General features: G+C 45.2%; 1 protein-coding gene and 1 long non-coding RNA gene across 11 annotated transcripts in view; one reads left to right on the forward strand and one right to left on the reverse strand.

The window, feature by feature from the left end:
* The window catches only part of LOC115075846 (carcinoembryonic antigen-related cell adhesion molecule 3-like), a 570,763-nt gene that overhangs the window by 540,469 nt on the left and 2,517 nt on the right, over positions 1-27,777 (forward strand). For 9 of the 10 annotated variants that reach the window (XR_003852622.1, XR_003852624.1, XR_003852623.1 and 6 more), the window contains 2 exons: positions 1,377-1,479; positions 3,302-5,149. Coding sequence is in view for 7 of the 10 variants with exons in the window: in XM_029576699.1 (XP_029432559.1) it covers positions 1,377-1,453 (77 nt within the window). In the remaining 3 variants the exon portion in view is untranslated. Of the gene's footprint in view, positions 1-1,376; positions 1,480-3,301; positions 5,150-27,777 lie in introns of those variants that run through there. The other variant, XM_029576698.1, reaches the window with a different exon arrangement.
* On the reverse strand, positions 16,983-27,395 carry LOC115075849. The gene is made up of 3 exons (XR_003852629.1): positions 27,086-27,395; positions 18,981-19,121; positions 16,983-18,627 (listed from the first exon to the last, which is right to left on the reverse strand). It is a non-coding gene; the product is annotated as an uncharacterized LOC115075849 (long non-coding RNA).

Genomic DNA, 27,777 nt, shown 5'->3' on the forward strand with positions numbered 1-27,777 from the left:
TGAACGTATTAGTTATTCTATGTTTGCTCTTTTGTTATCACTCAATAAACAGATAATTACAACAACAAAAAAACCCCACATAACTAACAAGATAAAGGAAGGATAACCCAAACTACTTACACTCAGACATCTTAAGCCCTTCCTTGATCAGGATGATTTCAGAACAGTCCTGCAACTATTCATCTTCTCCAACCTAGATTACTGCAATACCCTACTACTTGGCCTACCACTCGCTACCATCCATCCGCTCCAAATCCTACAGAACATAGCCGCCAGCATTCTAACAGGAACAAAACATGAGCACATTACCCCAACTCTCATCTCACTACACTGGCTCCCAATAAAATACCGAATAGACTACAAAGTATTAACAATTCTGAATAAACTAATCATAGGACATCAAACCAACTGGCTAAGTAAATATATCGAAATCCACACTCCAAAATGGAACTTGCGCTCAATGAATAAAGGCCTCCTCAAAATCCCTCACACCAGAACCACACAACCCGTGAGAGAGCCATATCCATCACCTGCCCCACACTATGGAACTCATTACCAATTGAAATAAGAAATCAACCAAACAATAAAACCTTCAAAAAAGAGCTGAAAACCTGGCTTTTCACCAGAGCCTACTCAAACTCACCCAATCAACCACACTACCAGACACCCATGCAACCCAACATCATGAAGAAATCTCCATCTCTCAACCAACAAAATAACTTCCACCATTTGAATCTCTAAGACACTGCGCAACTAACCTCATATCGTATATCTAACAACCTCTTAAGTATAGCTTGAACCCTGAAACCTTGTTGTTACTGACCTAACTGTATAACTCATCCAAGTTATATACCTACCTTTCTACCTTACTCATTAACCCCATGTTGTATGTAATAACTAACACACAAATCCAGAAACTGTAATTCAACTTCAAGACAATATGCTGTGTTGATGTTTATCTAACCTTCTTTTCATGATCACTGTAAACTGTTCTGATGGCGAAACCGAATGACAGTATACAAAACACATTAAATAAATATTTATAAACTACCCTGACTTTTTACTTTGATTCTAAGAATCTGATTGGTTGAAATGTATGGTGTTAACTCTTCTCTTTTACTAACTCAAAATTTTGAAGTTTATGGTCTTGTTTTGAAATAATACAACAATTAAACCACAGGAAATGCATTTTAGTTTACCCCAGCAATAATCTCTGGACAAGGTAGTTACAAATACTTGGGATCCTTTGCTTCACTTCAGGATTTCATGTCCCCAAATGGTGCTGTAGCTGACCAAAATGTCCAGTTTAGATGGAAAGTAACTAGGGTCTTATTGTTTCATCTTCAGATCTTGCTAACAGAAGTTTCTGTTTACAGCAAATGGCCCGGTCCAAGTTTCCACTGGACTTCTTGCTGCAGCTCTATGGTTTTCTGCAAGAATCATTCGCTCCTAGAAGTGCCTGGTATGAAGACAGGACTGGTAATTATCTTTTTTTTTTTTTCAAGATAATTTTTATTCCATGACAAGGCATAAGCAAGTATACAGAATGTCAAAGCTAAACAATGCATATAATAACTAGGCAATAACATAGTCACAGGCAGTTTTTCATCTTTAAAACAACCCTTGCATGCCATCCCATTAAGATGCTTAATGTCAGGATTCAAAAACTGCCTGTAATGCCAGCAAAAACACAGAGAACATAAACCTAGTAGGCTAAATTCAACCTTTACAGAGAGAAATTGGTTATACGTTTCACATGTCACATTATTTCATTCTGCATGAAGAGAGCTCCCCACCATTCCCTAAGCAGGGTGTAACTAGATTAAAGGAATAAGCTGAATTTTACAATCCCAAAAATAAATAATAAAAGTAAAAACTAGAGAGAAAAATTGAAGAAAGCAAAGCAAAATGAAAAACAAAAGCAAAACCTTTTGAGATGGCTGTTAATTGAATATGTTCTGTCTAAACAGTCAGTATGAGTCATGAGATTATAAGGCAGTAGCCTGACAACAAAAATGTTAAGAAGAAGATGGAGCCATAAAAACTTGGTACCTCCTTCGGCTCCCTATTGCAACAAAGAATAATCCATCTGTTATGCAGAAAGTAAATATATTCCTTGAGATCAGGTAACAAATACTAGCACATTGTAAGAGAGCAGACATCATACTGAGCAAAAGACTGAAGTTCCAGTTTCATCACTAAAAGGGAACTATCAGCACAGAAAAGCACAAAAAAAGTCATTGCTTATATGTAGCAATCCGTCCCAGAGACTCCATACAGCTCCCATTAAAGTGCTGGGCATATAATATCCTCAAAAAAATGATAATCTGGACCATTTCTCAAAACTCAAAGCTGATGGCAGAGAAAAAACAAAAAAAAATAAAAGCTTAGGGGTAGATTTTAAAAGAAGCGCGATCAGCCTACTTTTGCTTGCGCATCAGACTCAAGCAAAAGTACGCTGGATTTTAGTAGATACGCGCGGAGCCGCGCGTATCCACTAAAATCCTGGATCGGCGCTCGCAAGGCTATCGATTTTGTATAGCCTGCGCGCGCCGAGCCGCGCTGCCTCCCCCCGTTCCCTCCAAGGCCGCTCCGAAATCGGAGCGGCCTCGGAGGGAACTTTCCTTTGCCCTCCCCTCACCTTACCCTCCCTTCCCCTACCTAACCCACCCACCCGGCCCTGTCTACACCCCCCCCTTACCTTTGTCGGGGGATTTACGCCTCCCGGAGGGAGACGTAAATCCCCGCGCGCCAGCGGGCCTGCTGCGCGCCGGGCCGCGACCTGGGGGCGGGTACGGAGGGCGCGGCCACGCCCCCGGGCCGTAGCCACGCCCCCGTACCCGCCCCCAAAACGCTGCCGACACGCCCCCGGAATGCCGCGACGACCGGGCCCGCCCCCCGACACGCCCCCCTCCGAGAACCCCGGGACTTACGCGAGTCCCGGGGCTCTGCGCGCGCCGGGAGGCCTATGTAAAATAGGCTTCCCGGCGCGCAGGGCCCTGCTCGCGTAAATCCGCCCGGTTTTGGGCGGATTTACGTGAGCAGGGCTCTGAAAATCCGCCCCTTAATTTGGTTTTCCAACATTTCCAATTTATCTACTTGTATTTTTTCTGATCTTAGTAAATTAGCTTGAACTTTTCCAACTCAAAAATTTTCCCTTCTAATACATGTGTCGTTTTATCTAGTTCTTCTATTTTACTTTGCATTTCCACATTCTTATTCAAAACATTATGAACCTCAGATGTTAATTTGTTTATGGATGTTTGCATAGAATTTTTATTTATTTATTTTATTTATTTAGAAACTTTTATATACCGATGAACGTTGGGAACATCTCATCGGTTCACAATAAACGCAATGCAGCTAAAAGAGCTTTACAGTAAAACAGAGTGTTTTGGTACCCGGCTGCGCTTACCCTCGGCCAGGCCCCCCACCTCGATCACGCTGCCGGCACAGGGTCCCTCTCATTGCGGCCAGCCGTACACGGTTCATGGTGCGACTGCCTCCAGATGTCGGGGAAGGCGCTGCAAACTCCGCCTCTTAAAGGGGCCGCGGTGCGAAGACCAGGCCGGCCCCAGAAGATGACATCATCAGCCAGGGAGATTTAAACCTCTCCCTGAAGACAGGAAGACGCCTTTGCAACAAGGTTCCAGTGGTTGCCTGCTTGATTCTTCTGGATTCCCTGTCTTCTGGCTTGACTGGGATTGGACTTGGATTTGTTTGCCCGCGGCCTGCCCCCGATCTGTGGCTTGGATTCTCTGTCTTCTGGTTTGACTTGGACTGGATTGGACTTTGTTGTCCTCCGCCTGCCTCGGATCCTTTGCCTGGAATTTGGACTTTGTTGCTCGCCGCCTACTTCGGACCCTTTGCCTGGAATTTGGATTTTGTTGCTCGCCGCCTGCCTCGGACCCTTTGCCTGGAATTGGACTTTGCTTGATCGCTGCCCGCCTCAGACCCTTTGCCTGGACTTGATTATCGTCTCTCCTGTCCCTGCTCCTTAGGGATCCCCAGACGTTGCTGATCCATCCCCGCTGTGTAGGCCTTGTCAGTTAGGTGGACCTTCTCATAGCTGTGCTGTGGTACATTCCACCTTCCGGAGATGAGTGCACCTGGGCACTGCTGGTGGGTATCATCCCTCGTCCCGGACCAAGGATCCACTAACATAACACCGAGAACAATGCACATAAGATTAAATAACAGAGAACTAAGGGTCATAAGGTACAAGGATAAAACTGAACAATTAGAAAATATGTGGCAAAAAAATATAACTAATTACATGAGGAATGTCATAAAAGTCAAAGGTGAATAGGCGTTAGAGGGGGGAAGAGGGCTGTTAGGAGTACTAAATACTAAATTTTCCAAAGATAAAATTGGCATCTCCAACAGGTTTATTTAAAAGTTACCTAATCAATATATTACAATTTTCTGAGAATGCATTACCTGCTATCTCAAGATTATATTATGTCCCCCAATCACAGCAAACAGAAAGGCAAGGTCAGGGAATTCACCCTGATGTTGATGTAAATCTAAACCTTACTGAATTTCTAGAGAGATCATTTGAAATGATTATAGAAAATAGAGCCACCTTAATAGGGCAGTTTACTTTCCTAACAGAAAGAGATTCTGTACTCAGAATGTTCTTTAGAAATAAGAACTTAAATTTTTATTGTCAATATATCAGGATATTTCCTGATATAACCCGAAGTACACAATTGTGGAGAAAAAAATGTCTATGAGACAAGAAGTGATAGATAGAGGGGCTAAATTTCTTTTTAAGATTCCCCTGTCATTGCCTGATTATACATCACGAATCCAAATACTTGTTTAATTTACCGGAACAACTTAGATCCTATTTGGAATCCCATTCCTAGAAACTCCATTGTTACTGGTATAATGTATAATGATGGTGTTACAGTGCATTATAAAATTTAATTGATGGTAATTTCTTCTTTTGAACTGCTTCATTTGAATGTTGTTACCCTATTTTTGGACTCCTTTCTTTTCCTATGATATACATTGGTTAATAGAAATGCAGAACAATAGTTTGTACTTTAAAAATTACTGTCTAATGATGATGCTTTTCTTTATTGATTCTGTAAGATTTGACCTTGTTACGTAGTTAAAAGTAATAAAAAGAAAATAAATTAAAAAGAAAAGAAAAGCTGCAAGTGTAAGCCCCGGAACCAGCATAAAACCGTAAAAGAGATGTGTTCATTGCCAATCCATGTTCCATATGAGTAGCCAATGCGAACTATAAAGCTGTCCTACCTTATTTTAACATCAGAAACTCCTTCAATATAATCTTAGTAAATACTTTAGCGTTTCCAGAAGGCCTACCACTCTCCAGCACCTTTGCTGCCAGTAACTCCCGCCACAAAAGCTCTCATGGCTTCCGGTGAGGTAAAGAATACGCTTCCTCCCTGATGGAAAAAACTTTTAGTTTCACAGGAAAGAGCAATGCGAACCGCAGCCCATTTTTATACAGCTCGGTGCACACTGGCACCATGATCCTCCTTTCGGCCACAACACGTGGCAAGTAATCACGAAAAATCAACAACTTTCCTCCCTTGTACTCTAGTGCCTTCACTTTGCGGTAAGCTCTCCAAAGATCTACCTTGTGCACCCAGTTGAGGATCCTGGCAATCACTGGACTCTGCTTATGTGTCTCCTAATGCCAATCCTGTGAGTGAGCTCGCAACGCAAAGCTCCGTTTTTAGTTGAAAGCCCAGTTTATCCGGCAGCCATTTTTACAGCAAATCTGGAAGATCCTCATCCTTCACTGACTCAGGAACTCCCAAGATATGAATATTGTTCCTCCTATTTTCTAGGTCCTCAACTTTTTCACCTAGAGAGTGGGCAATTTGTTGTAGTTCTAGTATTTTCCAGTTTGTCTGCTTCATCTCTGATTCCTGCATCACAACCGGTCCACCTCGTCCAGGATTCTTGTGTGAAATTCAAAGCTCTCCTTTAGCTCCTCCATCGCAGACTGTAATTTATTAAGACAATCATCTAGTGCCGCTGACACACTTTTTGAAATTTGTTGCAGCATATCATCGGCAAGAACTGCCACCAGTTTGTTATTCTCATGATCTGCTGTCTTTGGTTTATCCCCAGTGCTTCATGGGGTTTTGCCAGTCACACAGCTGACACATCTGACTCTTTCCTGTTTGCTTTCTTATTTTTTTATAGCTCAGACTTAGAAATCGCAACTTAATTTTAAATATTTGTGGAACGCTGCAGAAGCGGCAAACCCCATGCGTCCGGCACCCCTGCTGCATTACCGGAAGTCCCGGCAACTATCTTTCTAAGTCAGGCAGTTGATCTATACACTACCCCAAACTTCTTATTTCTTCCACCACGCCAGTTTCTGACCTCAACCCACAATGTTACAAGTTATATTTAGTAGTGTAACAGGATTGCAACTTTATTTTTTCTCCTAGGACAAGCAGGATGGTAGTCCTCTTCAGTCTCGTTTTTTTCGGCGAAGCAGTCGCCTCATGGTTCTCGGAGCTCTCCAAAGTTTTCAAAATTGTTCTCTTCATCAAGGATTTCTCCTCCGTTTTTCCTTTGTGCGGGGACCCTCTTCGCGGTCAGTTCCCCGGTGTCTTGGTAGGTGTTCCTCCCATTTCTTGGGGTCGATCCCCAAGCCTATCGCTTCCCTAAGGCTGATGGCCATCGACTGCTTGCCAATTTATTTTCATGGCGGTGTCTGGTTTTCATAAATGTCCCCAGTGCCAGCGGGCCATGTCTTCATGGATCCGCACGAGGTTTGTATCTTTTGCCTAGAGGCTTCCCATGACATCCACAGGTGCCCCGACTGTGCTCAGATGACCTCCAAGGAACGTCGCTCCCAGCTGGACAAGATGAAGCAGCTTTTTGGCACCAAAAGGTCAACTCCATTGTCTCTGGCATCGGGGACCTCGACATTGAAGGGTCGTCGTGACCCTTCCAATTCGGCATCGCCCTCTACGTCCCATCCGATCCCTCCTCGTGAAGAGAAGGGCTCGGGACCGGCCCTCTCCATCATCTGACTGTTCCAAGGCACCTGGAACATCGGCTTCCTCGGCACTGGAGAAGGACCGGGCCGAGCACCGAGGGAAACATCGACACTGACAATTGTCATCACACAGCTGATGAGACCCCCTGGTGAAGAGGCCCCAACCTCTCCCAAGCCTAGGAATCCCAGGCATTCTCCACCAAGTGCGGTGCTGGGCATCGAGCCTCCTCTGCCCCCTAAGGAGGTTCTGGTGACACCTTGTCCTCCTCCTCCTCCATCGTCTGCGTTCTCATTGCCGGACTTTCAGGAGGAGTTGGACCACAGGGTGCAACAGGCGGTGCTTCGAGCCCTCCAGAGTATTGAACCACCCCCCGGTGCCATACTGGCGCCGGAGCCAGCGTCTGCACTGCTAGCATCCCTGCTGGAGCGTCTTAATGTCCTGTTGGGCGTTCTACAGATGCAACCAGTGCCCAGGGCTCCTTCGGACCCCCATCAGCCACCAAAGTCCCCCTCCTGAGCGATACTGATTATTGGATCCTCCGAGGTGGAAGATATGCAACTGTGCCCGAGGCCCTCGAAGGTGCCTGCACTCCCTGACCCTATTCCCGGGCCATCAGGAGTCCCAAGGCTGTCGGTTCCCTTGGGTCCCTCAGTGCCTCCAGCACCTTCAATGCCCCCAGTGCCATCGATGCCCTTGAGGCCCCTGGCACCAAGGTTGCCGAGACAACCCTCGATGCCACTACCACTAGGCATAGGTGCTGGCCTCGCTCGCTGTCCCCCTGTGAATGTTAGGAGGATGTACCATACGATCCCTGGGGTGATGATTCATCAGCATCCTCTTCCGATGACTCTGGCGACTTGCCTTCCGAGCCCTCTCCGCCAGATGAGAGACATCTCTCTCCCCCAGAAGACCTCTCCTTCGTGGGCTTTCTCCGGGCTATGGCGAAGGCCATTCCTTTCCAACTCCTCATGGAGGAGGACGTCCTCCACAAAATTCTGGAAGTTCTCCAGTTTGTGGATGTTCCGAAGGAGGTAGTAGCCATCCCAATCCATGAAATTCTTTTATAACTTCTCTTCCAGATGTGGGAACACCTGGGCTCTGTCCTACCGGTCAACCAGAAGACAGATGCACTTTATCTGGTGCAACAGGCACTTGGCTTTTAAAAATGCCAGCTCCCCCACCAGTCTGTGGTTGTGGATTCTGCTTTAAAAAAGGCCAAGAGATCTCGTACCCATTCTTCCACCCCTCCAGGCAGAGAGCATAGGGCTTTGGATGCCCTTGGTAGGAGGGTCTTCCAAGGGGCGATGATTGCCCGTATCGCCTCCTACCAGTTGTACATGGCTCAATACAGCAGAAACTTGTGGAAACAAATTCAAGAGTTGACAGAGCATTTATCTCAACAGCAGCAGGATGCGCTGGAGGCAATAGTACAAAAGGGCCTGGAGGGGGTGGAAATATGAGGTAAGATCAACTTACAATGTCTTTGAGATGGTGGCCAGGGTATCGGCTGCAGGCATTAGCGCCCAGTGCATGGCCTGGCTCCGAGCCTCTGACCTTCGTCCAGAGGTCCAGGAAAAACTGGCGGACCTTCCCTGTACCAGATCTCTTCGGGGACAAGGTCAGAGATGCAGTTGCTCAGCTCAGGGACCATCATGAGACCTTGCAGCAGCTTTCAGCCAGTACTTCGGACCCATTGTCTGTGCACAAGTCTCTGCATCACGGACCTCGCAAGTCCTTCTACCGCCAGAGGAGATACTACCCTCTGGCTTCCTGTGCCAGGGCACCACGCTGTGTGACCAGGGGCCAGCCTCATCAACAGCATGATCCCAGGCCCCAGTCAGCCCCACAGCCCATTCCAGCTGTGGGCTTTTGACGGGTGATGAGAGAGTGGGTGCCAACTTGCGGTACCCATGGACTCCTACCCACCAGTCGGGGGCCGGCTGTGTCTGTTCACAGACCGCTGTCCCCCTATTACCACTGACTGCTGGGTCTGGCCATCATACAACACGGTTACCGCCTGAATTTCAGACAGTCCCGATGGATTCTCTGCCACCGTCAATGTGGGACATGTCGGGACATCAGGAAACTCTCGAGCTAGAGCTCTTGGCCTTGTTAAAGGCCGGATTAGTAGAACCCATGCCCCGCTCTCAACAGGGCCAGGGGTTCTTCTCGAGATATTTTCTGATACCAAAGAAAACAGGCGACCTCCGACCCATTCTTGACCTCACAGCCTTAAACAGGTCCTTGCAGCAAGAACACTTCAAAATGGTCTCCTTGGGCACCCTGATTCCTCTCCTTCAAAAAGGAGATTGGCTCTGCTTTCTCAATTTGAAGGATGCTTACGCTCACATAGTGATATTCCCGCCTCACAGGAAGTATCTCCGCTTCGTGGTGGGCCACAGACTTTTCCAGTACCAGGTGCTGCCATATCCTCAGCCCCGCAGGTCTGAGGATATGGCAGGTCTTTACGAAATGTCTGGCAGTGGTAGGGGCACACCTACACCATAGGTGGGGTACATGTGTTCCCTACCTGGATGACTGGTTCCTCAGGAGCACCACACAGGAGGGCGCTCTATGCTTTCTCCGCTTGACTGCCAAGGTACTACAGTCACTGGGGTTCGTAATAAGTTTCCCAAAAATCTCACCTGTGCCCGTCCAGGCAGCTACCATTCATTGGGGCTCTCTTGGACACCACTCTGGCCAGAGCGTTCCTCCCCAAGGACCATGCTCAGACCCTGGCATCACTGGAACACTCCATCCAATGGTGTCGGATGATGACTGCCTGGGTATTGCTCCGCTTGCTGGGCCACATGGCTGCATCAGTTCAAGTCCCTCTGCTAGCCATGTGGGTGGCGCAGTGGACACTTCGCTCCCAGCTGCTTCAAGCCACCCAGGACCTCTTGGCGCCAGTGCATGTCACCTCACCCCTTTGAGACTCCCTCGCCTGGTGGGAGGGACTGGCCAACTTGGAAAGGGGCCTCCCCTTCCAAGCGCCATCCCCCCAGGTGATACTAACCACCGATGCCTTCACCTTGGGCTGGGGAGGACATGTGGGCAATGTCCATATGCAAGGCATGTGGTCAGAGCAGGAGGCAAGCTGTGAAATAAATTTCCTGGAACTGCAGGCAATCAGGTACACCCTCTCAGCGTTCCAGGATCACCAGGCCCACAAAATGGTTTTGATCCAGACTGACAACCAAGTTGTGATGTGGTACATAAACAAGCAGGGACGCACAGGCTCTTTTCTGCTTTGCCAGGAGGCAGTACAGATTTGGGACTGGGCCCTGTTCAAGGACATGCTTTTGGAGCAGTTTACTTGCAGGGACGGAGAACATGGTGGCGGACTGCCTGAGCCAGACATTCCATCCCCTCAAGTGATTGCTCAACCCGACAGTTGCGGACAGAATCTTTCACTTGGAGGGCATTCTGGATATGAACCTTTTTGCCTCCCCCCGGAATTACAAAGTGATCTACTTCTGCTTCCTGTACAGGGAGGATGGAGAACCAGCCTCTGAATCCTTTGCCCAGTTTTGGGGCAAGGGCCTACTGTATGCGTAACCTCCGCTCCCGCAGGTGGGGGGAGACTCTCATGAAGCTCCAACAGGACAGGGGCACCATGATTCTGGTTGCCACATACTGGCCGCAACAAGTCTGGTTCCCGATCCTGCATGCTCTGTCGATCTGGGTACCCATATATCTGGGTACCTCCCTTGACCTGGGCAGTATCAGGGCAGATTACGCCACCTGAACCTCTGGTCACTGTACCTCACTGCCTGGATATTGAATGGGTAGTCTTGCGGTCCCTTGACCTCTCTGATATAGTGTCGCAGGTACTGGTATTTCCTGAAAGCCTTCCACCAGGAAATCTTACCAGTTGAAGTGGAGGTTCTCCACCTGGTGTGAGACAAAGGGTCTAGACCCTTTCTTGTGCCCCACTGTGACTATTGGACTATTTGTGGTCCCTCTCGGACTCTGAGCTACAGACCGCCTCGATCAGAGTTGACTTGAGTGCTATCAGAGTTTGTCACCTTGCAACTAAAGCCCCCCTCTGCATCCTCCTTTTGTGTCCTGGGACCTCAATGTGGTACTAGCATGGCTCAGGCAGTCTCCTTTCGAGCCTATGTGCTCCTGCGAGATTAAACATCTCACCTGGAAAGTCATTTTCCTGGTTGCGGTCACCTCCGCTCGCAGGGTCAGTGAGCTTCAAACGTTAGTGACATATCCACCCTATACGAAGTTCTTTCATGACAGGGTGGTTCTACGTACTCACCCTAAGTTCCTGCCTAAGGTGGTGACTGATTTCCATCTCAATCAGTCCATAGTTTTGCCCACCTTCTTTCCGAGGTCCCATTCCCACCAGGGTGAACGTGATCTGCACAGCCTGGATTGCATGCGTACTCTTGCCTTTTATCTTGAGCGCACAGCAGCCCACAGGCAGTCCACACAACTCTTTGTCTCGTTTGGTAAGAACATGCAAGCAGACCATGTCCAACTGGTTGGTGGACTGTATATCCTTCTGCTATGAACAGGCAGACCTTCCTCTTGGAGGCCGCTTCAAGGCGCACTCAGTAAGAACCATGGCAGCATCGGGGGCACACTTTCGTTTAGTCCCCAACGCTGAGATCTGCAAGGCTGCGACGTGGAACTCCCTCCACACATTCGCTGCCCATTACTGTTTAGATAAGGATGGTCAACATAGAAACATTGAAATGACGGCAGAAAAAGACCAAATGGGCCATCCAGTCTGCCAGCAAGCTTTCACACTTATTTTTCTCATACTTATCTGTTACTCTTGGCCCTTATTGGTAACCTTTGGTTCTAATTTCCTTCGCCCCTGCCATTGATGCAGAGAGCAGTGTTGGAGCTGCATCAAAGTAAAGTATCCAACTTAATTGAGTAGGGGTAGTAACCGCCGCAACAAGCATGCTACTCCCATGCTTATTTGTTTACCCAGACTATGCAATTCAGTCCTTGTTGGTTGTTGTCAATGTAAATCCTCATCTTCACCCCCCCCCCCCCCCCCGACGTTGAAGGAGAGAGCTATGCTTGGATATGCATTGAAAATGAAGTATCAGGCTTATTTGGTTTGGGGTAGTAACTGCCGCAACAAGCAAGCTACTCCCCCACATATTTGTGAACGCAAATCCTTTTTTCCACATTTTTTCTTGCCGTTGAAGCATAGAGCAATGTTGGAGTCGCATTAACCGTGTGTATGTTTATTGAATAAGGGTATTAATCACCAGGTAGTAGCCATTACTCCCACAAGCCACCCCCATGCCTCTTCTCCTCATTCACATCCTCTAGATTTTATGGATCCACAATGTTTATCCCACGCCCCTTCGAAATCCTTCACAGTTTTGGTGTTCACCACTTCCTCCGGAAGGGCGTTCCAGGTGTCTACCATCCTCTCCGTGAAGAAATACTTCCTGACATTGGTTCTGAGTCTTCCTCCCTGGAGTTTTAAATCGTGACCCCTGGTTCTGCTGATTTTTTTTCCCGACGGAAAAGGATTATTGTTGACTTTGGATCATTAAAACCTTTCAAGTATCTGAAAGTCTGTATCATATCACCCCTGCTCCTCCTTTCCTCCAGGGTATACATATTTAGGTTCTTCAATCTCTCCTCATAAGTCATTCGATGAATACTATCCACCTTTTTGGTCACCCTTCTCTGGACCGCCTCCATCCTGTCTCTGTCCCTTCGGAGATACAGTCTCCAGAACTGAGCACAGTTCTCCAGGTGAGGCCTCACCAAGGACCTGTACAAGGGGATAATCACTTCCCTTTTCTTACTCGATATTCCTCTCTCTATGCAGCCCAGCATTCTTATGGTTTTAGCTATCGCCTTGTCACATTGTTTCGCCGACTTCAGATCGTTAGACACTATCACCCCAAGGTCTCTTTCCTGCTTCGTGCACATCACCTTCATCAAATACATTTCTTTCGGATTTCCACACCCCATATGCATGACTCTGCACTTCTTGGCATTGAATCTCAGCTGCCATATCTTCGACCAGACTTCCAGCTTCCTTCAATCCCGTCTCATTCTCTCCATTCCTTCAGGCGTGTCCACTCTGTTGTAGATCCTAGTATCATCCGCAAAAAGACAAACCTTACCTTCTATCCCTTCCGTGATGTCGCTCACAAAGATATTGAACAGGACCAGACCCAACACCGAGCCTTGCAGCACTCCACTCATCACTGCTCTCTCTTCCGAGTAAGTTCCATTTACCATCACACATTGTCTTCTGTCCTTCAACCAGTTTGCTATCCAGGCCACCACCTTGACACTCAATCCCAAGCTTCTCATTTTATTCACAAGCCTCTTGTGCGGGACCGTATCAAAAGCTTTGCTAAAATCCAAGTAGATGACATTGAGCGCTCTTCCTCGATCCAATTCCTCAGTCGCCCAATCAAAAAAAGTCGATCAGATTCGTCTGACAGGGCCTTCCCTTGGTGAAACCATGCGGCCTCTGGTCCAGCAATTCTGCTGCTTGTAGATAGTTCACTATTCTTTCCTTCAGCAGCTATTGCAATATTTTTCCCACCACAGAGGTGAGGCTAACCAACCTGTAGTTTCCAGCCTTCTCTCTGCTCCCACTTTTGTGAAGAGGGACCACCACCACTCTTCTCCAATCACTGGGCACTGCTCCCGTTTCCAGGGATCTATTGAACAGGTCATGTAGCGGAGCCACCAGCACATCTCTGAGCTCCTTCAGTATCCTGGGATGAACCTCATCGGGCCCCATGGCTTTGTCCACTTTCAGTTTTCATAGCTCTTCCCATACATTCTCTTCCGTGAACAGAGTTTCATCCATTCCATTCCCCTCCAGTTTCTTGTTTACTAGCGACGGTCCTTCTCCGGGGTCTTCTTTAGTGAACACCGAACTGAAGTATTCATTTAATATTTCTGCCATTTCTTCATCTGTTTCCTCCCAGTGATCCTTTTCACCTTTCAATTTCAGTATACCACTTTGGACTTTTCTCCTTTCACTGATGTATCTGAAAAATGTTTTGTCAACTCGCTTTACCTCTTTGGCAATCCTTTCTTCCGCTTAACATTTTGCTTTCTTTCCTTATCTCCTTCAGTTTTACCAGATATTCTACCTCATGATCTTCCCTTTGGGATCTTTTATATTTCTTAAATGCTGTTCTTTTATCTTTTATTTTATCAGCCACCTCCTTTGTGCACCAGATAGGTTTCATTCTTTTCTTAACTTTTCTAACATATATATTAGTCGCTTCAGTAATTGCTCCTTTTAGTTTGGCCCACTGTTGTTCCACATCTCTCGTTTTCTCCCAGCCTTCTTGTTCTTCCTCCAGGTACTTCCCCCATTTCAACAAAGTCAGTGTTTTTAAACTCAAAACCCGGGTCTATGTGTGACTTCTCCATATTGTATTAATGATATGAAACCATACCGTTTGATGTTCACTGGTGCTGAGGTAGGCACCCACCCGGACATTAGAGACATTATCTCCATTAGTGAGCACTAAATAAAGTATAGCTCCCTCCCTCGTAGGCTCCATTACCATTTGTTTGAACAGAGCCCCTTGCAGGGCATCCACTATCTCTCTACTATTGTTAGATTCCACAGAAGGGATTCTCCAGTCTACATCCGGCAGATTAAAATCTCCAACAATCACCACTTCTCCCTTCTTACCCATCTTTTGGATGTCTTCAACCAGATCTCTGTCTAGTACTTCCATTTGATTTGTAGGCCTGTAAACCACGCCTATAAAAAGGGATGCCCCATCATCTTTTTTTAGGATGGCCCATGAAGCTTCTTCTTTGCCCCCTCTTCCTTACAGCTCGGATGCTTGGATATTGTTTATGACATAAAGAGCCACTCCTCCCCCTTAAGTTATATCCCGGTATGGTAGTATCCCAATCATGTGAATCCGTGAACACGTCTCCGTAACAGCAACAATGTCCAAGTCCGCTTCCACCATTAGGGCTTGCAGGTCTGGGATTTTATTGCGTACACTTCTATATATTCAATATATATGTTCAAATCATGATAATAAATCACATCAACTTCCACACACCGGCAAATAATCCATCCAAAGACTCTCAATCAAGCCCGAAACATAACACTTCACATTCAAAGATAATTTTAAGTTTCCCATTCTTCCTTTATGTTTTAAGTTATTTTACCCATGTATTCTGTTCCAAGTTTTTAAGTCCCTGTTCTATGTAACTTGCATTCTACATGCATGTCTTGTTCAGTTATAATGTAAACCGAGCTGATATGCAATCCTGCATGAAGCCCGGTATATAAAAATGTTAAATAAATAAATAAATATATAATACCGACCCAACCCTGTCTCCTCAAGAAACAAAATTGTACCTCCAAGACAAGGCTCCTTAATTTTTGCTCACCCAATAACTAACCACTCATAGCATCCTTTTCATTATTAATCAATTTATTTTATCAAACAATAATCCTTATATATATTAACATCAAATCTTCTATTCATCTCAACCCACCCCAGGGGAAATTTTAAGGGATGGGTTTGTTATCCACTTTGCCCTTTTTCATTGCATTTGTATTTGGGGGTGACATTCTAATTCCTGCTGTCACCCCATCATCTAGTTTAAATGCCTTATGACATAGGATTTGAATTTATCTCTTAGGATCCTTTTTCCTTCCACAGACAGATGTATACCATCTTTGACAAAGAGCTTTTTTCTGTTTTATACACGGCCCCAGCCCCCAATATATCCAAAACATTTTTCTTTACACCAGGATTTGAGCCGTACATTGAAGTTATCAATATGGCTTAGCCTCTCCTTCCCCTTTCCATGAACAGGCAACACTTCTGAAAAGGTAATGGTTGTCGCCATGTGACTAATCTGCTTCGCTAGAGACTGGAAATCTCTCTGTACTGCTTGGATGCAGCTGGCGTAATAACCCACCTCTCCCTACCTAGGGCCCAGTGTCTGGTTCATGCTGCCTCCCATTTTCACCCTCAACACTTCTGTTGTTGTGCCTGTTGGCACGTGGTTTATTACTGTGGGTTCTGTTATTGCCAGGGGCAGCCTGTAGCTTGGTATTCACCCATCTGTGAGGACTATCATCCTACTTGTCCTAGGAGAAAGCAGAGTTGCTTATCTATAACAGGTGTTCTCCTAGGACAGAGATTGTTAGTCTTCAGGAAACCCACTCACCATCCTGCAGAGTTAGGTTCTCTGTCGGTTTATTTTTGGGGGGTTTTTCGCTAAGATACGAGACTGAAGAGGGACCCTGTGTGGTCGTGCGGATAGTGGCGTGCTGGGTATGCTCAGTGTGCTAGTCAAAGTTTTCCATGCCGGGCTCCATCTGATGATGTCACCCATCTGTGAGGACTAACATCTTCCTGTCGTAGGAGAACACCTCTTACAGGTAAGCAACTCTGCTATATACAAACACGTGCAATTTACGCTCAAGATGATCCCATCATTTGTTAACATTTCCTCCCATCTCACTCTATTTCCAGACAAGTTAGCAGCTGGCATAGTCATCCAATTCAGCCTGCACCCCCTCCTCCATTGTGCTTGTCTAGTAGGCCATTTGACGGCTACATCTTCTGTTTTGTTCTGCTTAATGTCCCCATACAACTCCATACTAAGCCTACCCTCCCCTCCCCTCCTCAAATGCTTACTGGCTTAGGAACCCATTTCCCCCAAAGCTGTGATAGATTCCCCCCCCCCCCCCCCAAATGATCCTCTTCTTACCCTGCTACTTGGTATATTAACAACCCACAGGGAATAAGTGGAATGGTGCAGAAAGAGGAAAAGAGGGCAAGTCATGCTCTTTTAGCCCCTACCTGCCAACCTTATCCTGACTTTATCTCTGACCTTCCCTCAAAGCTGACCACATCCATCCAATGTACAGAAGGAAGAGAAGAGGGAAAAGGGGAACAGTGCTGAGTTAAGGGCTTGCTTGAGCACTCTGGCCTGGAAGGCTTCCACTAACAGATTGTAGGTAGCGGTGTGACTGTCAGACTGATTATTCTGCTTAATGGCTCCTTTTCCCAAGTAAACAAATAGGGCAGTAACACTGTAACTATATACAAACCAATTACATTTGTATTTATATTTGTTATATTGTATTAATAATATGGGCAACCAGGACTCATAGCTTCTCTCCCTTGGCTCCTTACAAACATACCATCTCCAGAAATAACACACACAGAAATACTGATTGGAATGACAAAATTTGCAGCTTTATTAACAAACAAATCAGCAGAGCCACTGAAAGCAATACAATTCACCCCCAGCATTTATCCGCCTCACCCCAGCAAGATGTACTGTCCACGAGCCACCAAGCCTGTAACTACCAGTGGCATCCCACCGCTCACTGGACCTCCCACCACAGCCCCAGCAAAGGGTCCCAACCATGTGACTGAACCCAATCACATGCAATCCAACAGCGCAGCATCAAGATAACCTGCCACCTAGCGGATTCCTTGATATCAGCCCCCACCCCAAAATACACATGGCTCTGGCCACTCCGCCATAGGGAGTGCAGCCTAAGGGGCAAGTTGAAGGACATACTCCAAGGTCTCCTGAATAGTGTTATTGAATAAATCAATACCAACCCCTGAAAGGTGTACCCCGTCCCTACCAGAAAAGCCAGGACATACAACCCAGGCCCCAACATTAATGACATGTAAACCATCATGTGTGCTTAACCAAGCACCAATCTGACAATTCAGTTTAGCCCTGCTGTGACCCCCAGATCCTGGAACCCAGACAGACAGGCCTTGGAATAATATCTGACCAACATAAAACAGTGTCGGACAACCAAGACATCAAAACCGACAGCTCTTTCTGGACTGCATCTAAAAGACGACGTCAAGACCAATCTCCCAGATCGTTGCCGCCAAGGTGGATCAGCAAAACCGCCAGAGGAGGCCACATGGATAAGTAAGACAACATAAATGTGAGCAACTGGTCCCAGCGCATTTCACGGTGACCAAGCCAACTCACTCGCACACCATGATGAGTCAGGCCAAGATGAGGGCCATAGGGTCGCTTCACCACCCGACGAAGAGCCCACACCACATAAGAGTGACCAACCAGCCAAACACTTCATCTGTGTGGATGTGAATCTGAAAAAGAAAGAAAATTAATGCAGCAAACAACCCCCAAGGAAACAACCTAGCCACAGTTACAATTTATCCTTGTGCACATAAGTTGCAAATGCCCCAGACTTCCATCGGCCAATACGACAAATAACCCCACTGGACAAACCAGAGTCCGCCGCATACGTGGCCACCCCAATATGGAAAGAATGGGTCCCGTAGTTTCTTCCCCCTAAGCCTAAAGCTCACAGAACCTTCTGGAGTACCATAGTAAACTGGTATTTAGTAAGGGGAGCGCCATCAGCATGGACCAGAAAGGGGGTACTCCCAGATGGACGTATAAACAAATATGCTCGCACATTAGCAAAGGGGCAGGTGCACAACCCTAGAACCGCCGACAGATCCAGCCAATCACCCTTTCTCACCTGATCCCTTGGTGCAGTGGATCTTTAACTGCAACCTATCGCCCTCTAAATGAACATTCACCATCCGTAGCCCAGAACGATCATTACATTTCCCAGACTGATCCACCAACTCTCCAAACCAAAACGCCCTGAAAAAGGCTAATACAAAAACAGCTCGGAATAAACAAACTTCAAAGGAAGAAAAACAAATATCATGAAGATAATCTCACATCCGCAACAATATGGAATGTATGATAGGAAGTCTACCATCAACTGACGGAAGAAAACCCCGCAACCATCCAGCCAACAAGCATTTGACCAAGCATCTGTCGGAAGGATTGCCCCAACCATGTGCCTTAAAAAAGAAGGAAAGGCCCATAATATGTGCAGACACAGAGGCCCTTGACAGGCCCCTTGCCTTTGAGGAAGTAATGTAATCAGATATCAATTCTTCTGATACCGGCCCTCAAGACCAGCCATGGGTGAACAAAAATCGCAACACTTTAGAATACCCGCTGGAGTAGGAAGACCACGTGGACGCTGCCACTGATGCCCTCAGCAGGTTCCAAGATTCGGGGTTCTGTTACGCCAAAGGAAATCTGGGATCGCCACCCCCTCTTGATCCACATTCAATGCCAGCCTCCAAAAAGATCCTACTTGAAACGAGATAGTCAGCAATTTTATTAGATGAATAAATATACAATATATACCTGCATCTCTTTTCATCAATATTTATTTACTTTATTTACATACATATGTCTAAAATTTATATAATATTCACACTCATACTACATTCATTCACATAACACTAAACACAATATTGCCTATTGCACATATCCCTTTTACATTAAAATTCATACATTTCTTGTTGATATTTCTACAGCAGTTCCCATATCCCAAAAGTAGCAAACTTCTTCTTCTCAAAAACTCCCAAGATTTTCTCTTATTCTTTATTCACACCACACCAGCAATTTTATTACCCATACCTGGGACATGATATGCCAAAACTACCAAATTTAAGTGCAGACAGCACAACACAAATTTGTGCAATAAATTTGCCTCGAGAACACACTAAGCAGACAACTTACTAGTGACCTGCACTACCCCCAGGTTATCACACCAAAATATTACTTTTTTATCCCACAACTTATCACCCCAAATGACCAAAGCCACCATGATAGGGAAAAGCTCCAAAAAGATAATGTTGCAAGTTGAGCCAGCTGCTATCCAAGCCAAGGGGCTACCAAAACGATAAGGGGAATGGAACAGCTCCCCTATGAGGAAAGACTAAAGAGGTTAGGACTTTTCAGCTTGGAGAAGAGACGACTGAGGGGGGATATGATAGAGATGTTTAAAATCATGAGAGGTCTAGAATGGGTAGATGTGAATTGGTTATTTACTCTTTCGGATAGTAGAAAGACTAGGGGGCACATTTAAAACTAATCGGAGAAAGTTCTTTTTTACTCAATGCACAATTAAACTCTGGAATTTGTTGCCAGAGGATGTGGTTAGTGCAGTTAGTATAGCTGTGTTTAAAAAAGGATTGGATAAGTTCTTGGAGGAGAAGTCCATTACCTGCTATTAAGTTCACTTAGAGAATAGCCACTGCCATTAGCAATGGTAACATGGAATAGACTTAGTTTTTGGGTACTTGCCAGGTTCTTATGGCCTGAATTGGCCACTGTTGGAAACAGGATGCTGGGCTTGATGGACCCTTGGTCTGACCCAGTATGGCATTTTCTTATGTTCTTAAGCCTCTGGCCATGGAGTGGCACAACAAGCCCCCTGACAATAAACGCCAAAACCAATACCACCAGCAGCGTCAGAAAATAACTCCAGGGGGAGCCTGAGTCGGAGGTGAGAGGGGCTACCAGGCTGGTCGTCACTTTTTGGAGACCCAGAGTCATCGAGGGTCGAGCCCTGGAACAGCAGAGGAGCCCCGGTGTCCGGGAACCAGAACGAGGCTGGAGTGACATCAGAGGAGCGTCCGCCCCTTCAAATTGAAGAATAGACGGCGCACGCTGCCTAAGCCGCGCGCTCCGTAAGGGGCGCGCGGCTTGGGCCGGCGAAGGCTGCCACCGTCTTTTGGTCATAGCCCGGGAACCCCTCCTCCTCCTACATCGCTGTTTTGAGACGACAGAAGTGTGAGTAGAACCATTAAGTTGTTATAACATTTACTCATCAAATTTATGCCGCATACAAAGAGAAAAGGCAAGGTCAGGCAGGATGCCTCTACCCCTGCAAGGCCTGGTCCCTTACAAACGACTTTAACTGGTTTCTACACACGCACAGATAATTTGGCCCCGGAGTGTCCCATTACAATTGGGGAATTGGAGCAAGTATCCCCCTTGTCGGGAGATGTAAGTCTGAGTCCCGGGGTCCCAACGATGCCTCTACCACCAAGGACCACTGCAGATACCAATGAACTCAGTTCACCAATATTACGAACAGCGTTCATAGGGGTGAACCCGTTAGAGGAAGCTCATGGTAATAAGTCTGCAGTGATGGGAGAAGAGGGGGGATACCTCCAGTATTGGATCAAAGAGCTGGAGAAGCCATTGGGAGATCTATGGCTATTAGAACAAGTACGTTTGTTCCGTCCCTTGAAAAGACTTCAGAACAAGAACTGTCCAAGTTATTATGTATGCCATCCACCCCAAATGTTAAGCTTGGTGAATCTAAACAAGTTTCATTGGAAATGTTATGGACAGCAATAATGTCTTTGCAGAAATATGTTGAGAATTTAAATGTTAATATTAAAGATGTGCAGTCTACACTACAGAGCATAAGCCCGATGGTAATAAATAATGGGACAACCCTTAAGAAAGTGGAAGAAGAATAACTAAGATAAAAGAGGTACAGACAACAATAATAAGAGGAGAAAACATCTTATCTAGAAAACTTGAAAATTTAGAAAATGTAGTTCGTTACTCGAATCTTAGATTCGTAAATTTTCCAAAATGTAAGTTGATTTCCCCAATAGAGCAGCTTAGAAATTATTTCATTGAGGTTTTGTCCTTTTCCTCTGAATAATCTTCCCTCTATTATCAGTGCATATTTTCTGGGTGAAGGAAATCAAAATGCTGTAGCCCCACAAGAATCCACTTTGAATATTACAGAACTGCTAGAAACATCATATAGCGCCCAGATCGAGAAAAGAACTACTTTAATTGTTAAATTTTCCCTTTCTCTGGATAGGGATAAGGTATTAAAATTATTTATGCAAAATAGATCATCTCTCTATCTGGGTCAGAAATTATGGGTGTATCCAGACGTAGCAAAGGACACACAATCAAGGAGAAAGAAATTTATTATCCTAGCCAATCAAGCTAGAACATTTGGAATACAGATTATGGTAAGATTCCCATGCAAATGCATTATGAGGGTGGAAGGTGTAAAATATGTGTATTATGATCCCCTAGATCTGGAAAAGTTCTTGGAAGAACGTAGAACTCGGAGTAGGGACACGGAACCTTCAAATTAAAATAAGTAAAGTTGGTATAAAAAAAAGTAAATTCTGTGCTCTTCTGTCCTATATAGGATTTCTTTTTAGAATTATGATATTTGATTTTTGCTCAACAGGCCTCCACCATAGTTTGGTAATTGGAAAACTAGCAAAGTTAAGTTTATTTTGTTATTTGTAAATGTTTATGTACCTAGTTTATTCCTCAAGAATTAAATGTATAATTGGATACAAAATTGGTGAATTTTAGTTTGTTGTTAAAATTCATAAAGAAAAAAAAAGAAAAGAACTCCAAATCATGGTTAGAGAGTGGCTGCGATTGCCAAACTGACACAGCATTAAAACCACTGAGGAAGGCGTCCCAAACCCGCAGATCCAACGAGTAATCCTAATACATGGTGCCAAAGCTGTACACTTGATATTGCCAAAGCCAAATGTTACAGGAAAACATGACCCATAGGTATAACCCTGCAAGTGAAATTGAGGCTGCCCACCAATGACTGCATCTGCCGAAGCATAAACTTCTTCAATTGCAGCACACCAGACACCAAAGATTTCAATTGATCAACCTTAGCAGATGGCAAACGGGACACCATAGCCACCGAATCCAACTCAATGCCCAAAAACACCAAACACAAAACAGGACCCTCAGTCTTATCCTAAGCAATAGGGATACCGAAGCTACGGGCCACCTAGGCAAAACCATCCATAATATTTGCACAAACTGCTGAGCCAGTAGGACCAAAAAATAAAAAATCATCCAAATAATGGACAACACCACTAGAGCCAGCTGTGCATATGGTAACCAAATGTACGAAGGAACTAAACATTTCAAAATAAGAACAAGAGCAGAGCAGCCCATAGGCATACATTTGTCAAAGTAGTACTGATTCCGAAACTGAAAGCCCAGTAAAGGGAAACTATCCGGGTGGACAGGAAGGAGGCGAAAGGCAGACTCAATGTCAACCTTGGTCATTAAAGCCCCAGGGCTGCAATGACGAACCAACTGCACTACGGAGTCGAAGGAAGCATAACGGACCGTACAAAACTTACGGGGAATGAAATCATTGACTGACGACCCTTCCGAAAAAGAAACTGTGAATCAACTGAAATTTACCCAGCTCCTTCTTAGGAACAGCGGCCAAAGGAGAGAGAATCATCCTGGCAAAGGGGAGTTCCATAAAAGGACCAGCAATTCTGCCCAAAGAAAGCTCCTCAACCAACTTCTGATGAACCATGGATGCCAACCGAAACCAAGTTGGAGCCTCCACCCTTCATATTACCGACAAGGGAATCCGAGAACCAACAGAAAATCCATCACACAATATACCAGCCGCCTTTCAATTTGGATAAATAGCTAACAATGGAATCTTGACAGAAACACCAATCGGAGTAGGAGCCCTATCCATACTCAGATTACTTATCTCCAGCAGAGGATCCAGAGCCTGTCTTACAGGGCAGTTGGTAGCCAGGTGGCTGGAGGCACACAAGGAACAGAGGTGCTTGAACTTACAATCGGGAAAAAGGCACCCCGACCAACTGAAGCGCCAGCAGACATCTGAAGCTCCACCTGAAGACTTTCCTCGACCAAAGCCAACTCCTAGTCCACGAAAGGGCCAATTCTGTTGAGATGGGGGGTCATCTGAGCCGCACGCCCAGGTTGCACAGAAGAGGAAGGAACAGCCATATGCGCTTTATTAGTCATCTGCTTTAACCAGAGACTCACATCCTGTGTCCCACAACAAATTGCCTTATTTCCTGCCATCCTATCTCAAAAACGTTCATCATAGTTAAGCCAAGCCTAATCTTCATAATCTTTATGAGCCCCTATGATAGTGTCCGCATAAGTCAATAAAGAACCGTACTGAGACGGATCATAATGACCAATCACACTAGCCAATCTCAGAAAATACCGAACCCAGTTTAATATATTCCTAGGGACCTTCCCCTCCGAACCAGGAAGCCGTTTGGCCTTGTCCTTATTTTTCCCCCAGTCACTTGCCCCGTCTACCCTCTAACAAGCAAAAAAATATCAATATACTTTCGCTTCCTGATCTGCTACCTACGGGAGTAGGAAACCAGTTCCCTTAACTCAGTGAGAATGACATTGCTGATGCACCCTTATCCCCCCCCCCTGAGCCACGTGACTAGCCGCCCCCACCTTGTCCCCAGATGACAGACCATCTGTCGGACCATTTTGTCCACCTGGATAAAATGGTCAGACAGAGAAATCAGGGAAGCAAACCAATTTGGCAGTGCAATAATAATGGGAGATTTCAATTACCCCAATATTGACTGGGTAAATGTAACATCAGGACTTGCTAGAGACATAAAGTTCCTGGATGTAATAAATGATTGCTTCATGGAGCAACTGGTTCAGGAACCAACAAGTGAGGGAGCTATTTTAGATTTAATTCTTAGTGGAACGCAAGATTTGGTGAGAGAAGTAACGGTGGTGGGGCCACTTGGCAACAGTGATCATAACAGGATCAAATTTAAACTAATAACTGGAAGGGGGACAATAAGTAAATCTGCAGCTCTAACACTAAATTTTAAAAAGGGAAACTTTGATAAAATGAGGAAAATAGTTAGAAAAAAACTGAAAGGTGCAGCTGCAAAGGTTAAAAGTGTTCAACAGGCATGGACATTGTTTAAAAATGCAATCCTAGAGGCGCAGTCCAGATGTATTCCGCACATTAAGAAAGGTGGAAGGAAGGCAAAATGATTACCGTCATGGATAAAAGGTGAGGTGAAAGAGGCTATTTTAGCCAAAAAAAATCCTTCAAAAATTGGAAGAAGGATCCATCTGAAGAAAATAGGATAAAACATAAGCATTGTCAAGGTAAGTTTAAAACAATGATAAGACAGGCGAAGAGGGAATTTGAAATGAAGTTGGCCATAGAGGCAAAAACTCATAATAAAAACTTTTTAAAATATATCCAAAGCAAGAAACCTGTGAGGGAGTCGGTTGGACCATTAGATGACAGAGAGGTTAAAGGGGCTCTTAGGGAAGATAAGGCCATTGCAGAAAGACTAAATGAATTCTTTGCCTCCGTGTTTACTAATGAGGACGTTGGGAGATACCAGTTCCGGAGATGGTTTTCAGAGGTGATGAGTCAGACGAGCTGAACAAAATCACTGTGAACCTGGAAGATATAGTAGGCCAGATTGACAAACTAAAGAGTAGCAAATCACCTGGACCGGATGGTATGCATCCAAGGGTTCTGAAGGAACTCAAAAATGAAATTTCTGATCTATTAGTTAAAATTTGTAACCTATCATTAAAATCATCCATTGTACCTGAAGACTGGAGGGTGGCCAATGTAACCCCAATATTTAAAAAAGGTTCCAGGGGCGATCCGGGTAACTATAGACCAGTGAGCCTGACTTCAGTGCTGGGAAAAATAGTGGAAACTATTCTCAAGATCAAAATCGTAGAGCATATAGAAAGACATGATTTAATGGGACACAGACAACATGGATTTACCCAAGGGAAGTCTTGCCTAACAAATCTGCTTAATTTTTTTGAAGGGGTTAATAAACATGTGGATAAAGGTGAACCGGTAGATGTAGTATATTTGGATTTTTAGAAGGCATTTGACAAGGTCCCTCATGAGAGGCTTCGACGAAAACTAAAAAGTCATGGAATAGGAGGTGATGTACTTTCAAGGATTACAAACTGGTTAAAAGACAGAGTAGGATTAAATGATCAATTTTCTCAGTGGAAAAGGGTAAATAGTGGAGTGCCTCAGGGATCTGTACTTGGACCGGTGCTTTTCAATATATATATATAAATGATATGGAAAGGAATACAACGAGCGAGGTTATCAAATTTGCGGATGATACAAATCTATTCAGAGTAGTTAAGTCACATGCAGACTGTGATACTTTACAGGAGGACCTTGCAAGACTGGAAGATTGGGCATCCAAATGGCAGATGAAATTTAATGTGGACAAGTGCAAGGTGTTGCATATAGGGAAAAATAACCCTTGCAGTAGTTACACGATGTTAGGTTCCATATCAGGAGCTACCACCCAGGAAAAAGATCTAGGCATCATTGTGGATAATACTTTAAAATCGTCAGCTCAGTGTGGTGCAGCAGTCAAAAAAGCAAATCGAATGTTAAGAATTATTAGGAATGGAATGGTTAATAGAACGGAAAATGTCATAATGCCTCTGTATCACTCCATGGTGAGACCACACCTTGAATACTGTGTACAGTTCTGGTCGCCGCATCTCAAAAAAGATATAGTTGCGATGGAGAAGGTACAGAGAAGGGCAACCAAAATGATAAAGGGGATGGAACAGCTCCCCTATGAGGAAAGGCTAAAGAGGTTAGGGCTGTTCAGCTTGGAGAAAAGACGGCTGAGGGGGGATATGATAGAGGTCTTTAAGATCATAAGAGGTCTTGAAGGAGTAGATGTGACTCGGTTATTTACACTTTTGAATAATAGAAGGACTAGGGGGCATTCCATGAAGTTAGCAAGTAGCACATTTAAGACTAATCGGAGAAAATTCTTTTTCACTCAACGCACAATAAAGCTCTGGAATTTGTTGCCAGAGGAGGTGGTTAGTGCAGTTAGTGTAGCTGGGTTCAAAAAAGGTTTGGATATGTTCTTGGAGGAGAAGTCCATTAATGGCCATTAATCAATTATACTTAGGGAATAGCCACTGCTATTAATTGCATCAGTAGCAAGGGTTCTTCTTAGTGTTTGGGTAATTGCCAGGTTCTTGTGGCCTGGTTTTGGCCTCTGTTGGATACAGGATGCTGGGCTTGATGGACCCTTGGTCTGACCCAGCATGGCAATTTCTTATGTTCTTATGTAAGAAGAACTAGAGGAAGAACTGGAGTCAGAGCTGCTAGACCTCCTGTGGCTCCCGTGTCACTTACGTTTCTTTTTCCCACCTGTAATCTTTTCTTCACCCTTACTTTTGGCCTGCACCCTAGCACTAGAGTCCCGCTCACCCACCACATGTGATGAAACCTCGTCTGCGCCAGATTCTGCCCCTGGCCCAGAAGGGCCATGACACCCAACACCACTGAGACCCGCGTCTTGTCATGCACCAACATCAACCATCCCACCCGACCGGGGAAAGGTTTGAGCAAGCGCTGAAGTGCAGTACATTGTCACTCCTCACAACCATATACTCACCAGCTGCAACTCTATCCTGCAAAAGAGGATGTCCCACAGACTGCTGAGCACCCACATTACTTGCACCAGAAGGATCAGCCTCAGAAGATGCCGCACCCTGGGCTCCCAATGAAATATTCATCCAACGTACCGCAGTGGCTTGTTGGTTTCTCCAATTCTCCAGCCGGGAAGGACTAGGACAATCCAAAATAATCAGCACCAACAGTTCCACGGCTCTCCAACTGAAAAACAAAATCAGAAGTATCCTGAACAAAATCAGAACTATCTTGGGTATGGCTTGCATGACAATTTAAAACTTTGCCTGTAGTCTTCACAGGCACAGCACAATCTACTCCTGGGTAACAAAACATCCAGGACAGTGGATGATTCTGCTAGTTACCAGGGAAAAGGAAACACAAAAGGGTAAACCAATCATACATTAAATACAAAATTTAAAAGAGGGAGGGAGGGAGAAATATAAAAAAGCCAAAATACAATTTAAAAAAAGAACAGATAGAATATGCATACATGAAGAAGCCCAATAAATGTCTTTCTTAAGGGGAACTGTTCAAATGTAGTATTTGAGGGAGCCATATCCCCTCACCAGCCCTAAACCCCAGGGACTGCCCAACAACACCATCCTCCAAGTAAACATGAGGAACAGAAGAAGGCAGCAAACTAGAAGCAGGCAAATTGGCGTCTAGTCCCAATGC

This window comes from Rhinatrema bivittatum, chromosome 14, assembly GCF_901001135.1.
Source record: "Rhinatrema bivittatum chromosome 14, aRhiBiv1.1, whole genome shotgun sequence".
Taxonomy (NCBI): Eukaryota; Metazoa; Chordata; class Amphibia; order Gymnophiona; family Rhinatrematidae; genus Rhinatrema; species Rhinatrema bivittatum.